The 6,222-nt window shown below is 38.0% G+C and overlaps 1 protein-coding gene across 2 annotated transcripts in view; it reads right to left on the bottom strand.

Annotated features, from left to right (window-relative positions):
* Positions 1–579: 579 nt before the first annotated feature.
* LOC121363719 (sodium channel protein type 5 subunit alpha-like) overlaps positions 580–6,222 on the bottom strand; it is a 214,797-nt gene continuing 209,154 nt past the window's right edge. For both annotated transcript variants that reach the window (XM_041486335.1, XM_041486324.1), the window contains one exon: positions 580–5,470. In XM_041486335.1, the coding sequence (XP_041342269.1) occupies positions 4,236–5,470 (1,235 nt within the window). In that variant the 3' untranslated portion in view covers positions 580–4,235. The remainder of the gene's footprint in view (positions 5,471–6,222) is intronic.

The following is a 6,222-nucleotide window of genomic DNA, read 5'->3' as shown; positions in this document are numbered from 1 at the left end:
TCTTCATGGAGAATTCTTATTTCAGCAAACTGCTACTTCCAAACCAAAAATATCTTCCTGAATTTCAGACATTCATTCTATACACATTGACTCAGAAGTCAAATTATTGTATGACATATTTTAGCAAATGATTATTAAAAAAACCTCACTTCTCCACAAGTCAGACTGCCCCAGGTTAATACAAAACATGATTATAAACTGATTTTTATTAAACTAATTCCAAGGTCTGACTGAATTTTTTCATTGCCGTTCAAACTAATTTTCCTCCTCCAGCTAATTCTACTGGGCAGGATGGGTTGAAATATCAGTGTTGGGTTCATCCTCTAAATGATTCTGTTTGAAGGGAGACTTTTGAATCTGCTTTGAATTAATCTGATGTAGCCAGAAATTCTGCACTGATTTCAAGAAGCCTTTAAGTCTCTGTAGGTTGCCTTCCAGTGTAAGGTGAACTGGAGGGGTTTTCTTCAACAAGCTTCCTAAAAGTCACCATGCATTTCCGAAACAAATATATAGAAAAAGAGTCAGAGAAATAATAACATAAATGTTGACAACATAACAAAAAAAAATATGCAGAGGAAATATTTGTTATCCTTATTTATTTAATAAAGAAACATAATAAACTTGAATTTTTCCAGGTACAAACAGCTTAATATGTCCTATGATATTGGCTGATATTTTCCTTGCTCTTGTTGTAGCTCGAGTGATTCATGTGGTAGCCTTTATTGAACAAATCAACAGAAAAAATGGTAGCACTCACCATGCTTATAGACAGTGTGGGCCAACTATTGAGTTAGTGTCTTAAACTAAATCACTGCACTGGGAGGTTGCATCATGGCTCGATTCGGATCGGCATCTCCAGTAACAAAGATCTACAAGTGAGCTTATTTGACATTTTTGAGGGGAGTTCTGCATACCATACAAAGATACCATTCCCTCTTCATCCCTAAAGAAACACACCACAGAACAATAGAAAACCCAATAGAAAACCGACCTTCCAGTTACAAAGGTTTTTGAAAGCAATTTACAATTCAGTTTTAGAAAGTTGCACTGTAAACATCTAGAGTTAAGACCCTCTTTTCAGATTTTTTTGCATTACTTTTTCTTTTTTTTTTTTTTTAATAGAGGTTTTGGGTAAAAAATCCATTTGTAATTGCATCAGTACTATAGGGTCTCACAGCAATGACACTAAAATGTTCAACTCAAGGGTGAAATAACCAAAGGAAGGGCTCTTCTCTAATAAAATCAGTGACCAGCTAATTGTCTCTTTACATTCCTTTCATTACTGGGCCTGACTCTCTTAATAAGAACAGCGGTTGAATATTTTCTAAAATAAGCTGCAAATAATTAAAATATTGTTAATAAAGCAGCATAACCAACAACCCATTTCTGAGTGCAGGCTGGCATTTTCCTTGGGTTTCAGACAGTTTACATCATACATGAAAAGAAATCACATGATAAATGCTCCTTTTTCTTAGTATTTTTCCCTCTTTCTTTTTTTATTCTAAAGCTTTGAAAGGAAAATAATTTTGCTACTTGTCAGCCAATAAATGCTTGTTCAGCAAGTAATGAATGTACTATTTTCTAATTAAACAGTTTCATTATAGGCATCAGCTTGTTGCTAATGATCGATAAATCCCATTGAGGAGAAAACATTTTAATCAGTAAGTCGTGTCCTCCGAGTGTCAGCCACTCTATAAACTCACAAGATACATATATATGTATAGATATACGTATGTGTGTGTGTATATATATATATGCATATAAATATAAAAATCGCATACTCTTTCTGGGTGATATGTACAGTCAGAATAACATTACAGCATAAATACACAGGGAATATAAAGTTTCTCTAATTTGAGAAGCCTTGAGCAATTCTGAGTTTTTGGGGGAGGTGAGGAGTGGGGAGGGGGGAAGGAATAAAGAATGTTTTTACTTCAAGGAACGATGAGTAGTCCCCTTAAGTCTAATTACATACAAGATTTAAAGGCAACAAAATGCCCAGAGGAACAGCCCTATATTATACACCATAGACATGGGGTTAAAAGGGCAAGAGAGCATGATTATAATAATACTTATATAGTATGGTTCATTCCCTTATAGCACTTTGCAATCAGAAAGTCTTACAACACCCCTGTGAGGTAGGTAAGTATTATTATTCCCATTTTACAGATGGGTAAACTGAGGCACAGATAGGTTAAATTATTTGCCTAAAAATCATGTAGTAAGAATCAGGAATAGACCCCAGGAATCCTGATGGCAAATCCTCTGAATTAACTGATAGACCACTCTCAAGTGAATGCCTGAGACACCTCTCAATGAATGGAGAGAATATATTAGCCCATATTTACACAGATACATTGTCATCCTTTTTGACACGTTGTCGTACATATTCTGACTTGTTTAGAGGACAGATAACAATGGCCATAGATAAACTTGACTGTAACGTGTTGCTTTAATTCTTGTTGCCAACCCCACGTGTTTTTTGACTCCTTCACAACCTGGGATGTAACTAAATGTTAATGACAACACACCTTAAATACATTCTTGATATCTTTGCTTCTCCAAGGTGAAAAAGCACAATTACTCTTCCTTTAAAGTGCAATGGCTCATTACAGAAATCTCAAGATTTTCCATGAAGTCCAACCAAACCCAAGTACAATCAGTCTGAAGGTGAAAAAGAAAGGACTTGTCTGTAATGATGGACATGTCTCTATATTCCATAAATAATTTCTCACATTCTATCGAGGCTGAAAGATAATAAATAATAAACTATGTTACCATGTAAAAACCTCTAATACTTTTCTACAGCCACACATCCACCTTTCACCGCATTGTCATTTCTTTGGCCTGAAGCTGAAGGACACATCAACTGTAAATATTACTTTGCCTACAGGAATGAGGATATAGCTATTATCTAGTAGATTTTTTTATCAGTTCCTGTATTTCCTGTCCTTCCCCAGAAATCTTACTGTACTATCTGAGAAAATGAAAGATGGACCTTGAGTAGAAAGGATTCAAACCCTCAAAATTCGTGTACAAATCCAGAGGTAATTCCCCTCCCACCTTCTTGATCACACTGTCACAGCTATTCTGCACAGCCCAGTTGGCATTGATTTATTACCACTAGTAGTATTCAAAATTATTTTTTTTTTTGAGTAATATTGATGCACAGAGCTCCAAATAAGGCTGCTTAGCTCAGTGTTCCTGGGGAAAATGTAACCTATCCCACTACCTTAACAGAAACTTTGCCAGCCTAGATGGTGCTTTGGATCACTACACACAAACGTGATGCGCTACTTCTATGGCGAGTTTGATTGCGGATTTCAAAGCAGATTCTTGAAACATACTAAAAAATTAGTGCTTTTATTAACAGTTTTACAAACAGAATCCATTATAGTCTAGTTTCCTGAAGGATAGAACAAACCATTTCTCTCATTATTTTGACATCATTTGCTTCTCTGTTTTTTTGTTGTTTTTTGTTTTGTTTTGTTTTGTTTTTGTTTTTTTTTTTCTTGTTTTTGTTTTTGTTTTTGTGTGTGTTTCTGCTGATGTGCAGTTGCAAGTCTCAAGAGGGAGGGCTTAGTGTAATCAACAGTTTAAATGTTGCTAACTTGATACTTCAATTTGCAACAACTTTCCTCTTCAAGTGATGGGGATCCCACGAGTTTCTATTACCTTGACTCAGAGTTCATCATGAAGAGTGTAAGGATCATTAATCTCCATGGAAAAAGAGACTTCATTTTTTTTTAAGTAAAAAAATATCAAATATAATAAATTTATGAAAGACCATTCACAACATATACAGTAAGTGTTACATTTTGCTACAGCAGCTGTGATTTTTTTTTTTCTTTTTAGAATGCAAGGTCATACATTGCCATAAGTAAACACACTAATACGAGTAAGACCTTAAATGAATGTATACAGCCAGGCTTTATCTGTGGATAGATATACACTGTGTTTACTGTTTTACAGTCTAGCCTATTCTTATTCACACCATTGATATAACAGCTATGACCCTGCAGAGAATCTTCCTGTGCATATATAAATATAAATATTGAGCCAAGTCAAAAAGAGCAGGGTCAAATGTTATATGACTTATTAGACTCCTGTAGTTAAGGGTAAAAACTCCACTGTTTCTTTTGCAACTAATTTTTAATAAGAAGGCTGCTTCAATCGTTGTGTAGTTACAGCATTACATTCTGTAAACAATGTTTTAAAGCATTCTAAACAAACATTTAAACAATTGATTCCTTATCCTTGTCGGGTGAGAGAAGACAATCTATAGCCTCATCACTTTTGCTCACATCCGTTATCTTCAGCTGGAGGTTTTCACTCGTGCCTCTGGTGACGCTGTCGTAGGATGGAGGGAAAGAGGTGGAGGACAGAGTTTCTGATTTGTCTATGGGCCTGCCGTAGTTTTCGTTCATCATGAACGCAATGAGACCCTCCTTCTCGGGCGCATCGTCCTCCAGGATGCTGCTCTCCAAAGTTCTGTGCCGGTACAAGTAGGATGCCTGCTTCATGGAGCGCCGGAACAAATGTCTCCTGTAGGCCCTCTGGATGACGATGGCGGAGACCTCTTCTTGTTTCCGCCTGAGCGTCGTTGTAATCGGCTCGTAGGAGATCTTGGAGGGATTGGCTGCCATGAACTTCTCTTCCATCTGTATTTTAAGGGCATCCATCTCTCCGGATTCTCCTAGCACCCTTTTTGTAAAAGCAAACAAAATATCCAAGCAATGGATCCTGTCTCCACTGACCATGGGCAGGTCCATCGCTATGAGTTTGATTTTGTTTGGTTTCGCTATGCGCAAAGGTTCTGACAGCGCGTCTGCAAAGTCTGAAAGTGCAGAATACTCAATAAACTGAGTGGCTTCAGGGTCAAACTTCTCCCAGATTTCATAGAACATATCAAAATCATCCTCGCTTAGAGGCTCTGTACTTTCCTCAGTGGCTACACTGAAGTTCTCTAAAATAATGGCTATATACATGTTTACAACAATGAGAAATGATATAATGATATATGTGACAAAGAATAAAATCCCTACGGCAGGGCTCCCGCAGTCTCCCTTTGAACCATTTGCATTGGGAAGGTTTGGGTCACAATACGGTGGTCCAGTGTTTAAAATGGGGTTGAGAAGACCATCCCAGCCAGCTGACGTGGTGATTTGGAAGAGACAGAGCATGCTGTTAGCAAAGGTTTGGAAGTTGAACATATCATCAATCCCATACTCCTTCTTCACATAGGCAAAGTTAGCCATGCCAAAAATGGCATAAATGAACATGACCAGAAAAAGCAAGAGGCCAATGTTGAACAGAGCAGGAAGGGACATCATTAAGGCAAACAGGAGAGTTCGAATTCCTTTGGCTCCCCGGATGAGTCTCAGGATCCGGCCAATCCGAGCCAAACGAATGACTCTGAAGAGTGTGGGAGAGAAGAAATATTTCTGGATGATGTCAGAAAGTACGGTGCCTTGAAAAGAAAAGAGACAGACAGCAAGTTAGTACATGGGAAATAATCCCAGGCTTTCCTTTTAAAGCAATCAGTCAGGATTATTGAAAAAATAAATGGAAAGTTGCCCAGAGTGGAAGGCTCACAATGAAGGGAAAGGCATTGTTGCTTTTTCATGCCCATTTAATCCATAAGAACTTGTGAGACTGTAAGCAGAGAATGGTAGTAGCAGTCTTATTAAGGGAAAGATTTTCTGTTGGTAATGAGAAACCAAGATCAAGTCAAGACACAGATAACTGCAGCTTTTTGACCATGACCCACCTAAGAAATTTGTCTTGAGTGCAGATGTCAGAATTTGTCTGATATGACAACATTTTTATCTGTAAAATAATGAGTCAGAAATGCTGATGTGCTTGGCCTCTTTTTTTTTTTAGCTACCACCAGAACAGTGCAGGTTTCTACTGTGTATCCACTTGGTTGGTTGTTTGCTTATAAATTTTTCGGTTTCCCTGATGAACTGGGAGGGAACTAAGGGCTAAGACTGTGCTAGTAAGGAAACGAGCTTTCACCCCTGTACTAAACTTCCTGCAGGAGTAGAGCACTTGGTCCAGCAAGTCTAATGCCAAGTCCTTGGCTGCACTGAGCTGTGCTGAGCTCCTTTCTCCCACAGGAAAACTGGCATGGGCCTCTGACACGGAAACAACCTGGCTGGCCATGGGACAGCACTGTGAGCAGCATGACAGCTCTGGTTAACTATGAGCTATGGGCATATC

This window comes from Pyrgilauda ruficollis, unplaced genomic scaffold, assembly GCF_017590135.1.
Source record: "Pyrgilauda ruficollis isolate IOZ18807 unplaced genomic scaffold, ASM1759013v1 scaffold12, whole genome shotgun sequence".
NCBI classification, from domain to species: Eukaryota; Metazoa; Chordata; class Aves; order Passeriformes; family Passeridae; genus Pyrgilauda; species Pyrgilauda ruficollis.
Note: the sequence above shows the minus strand (reverse complement) of the source record. Positions and strands in the feature narration are given on the sequence as shown.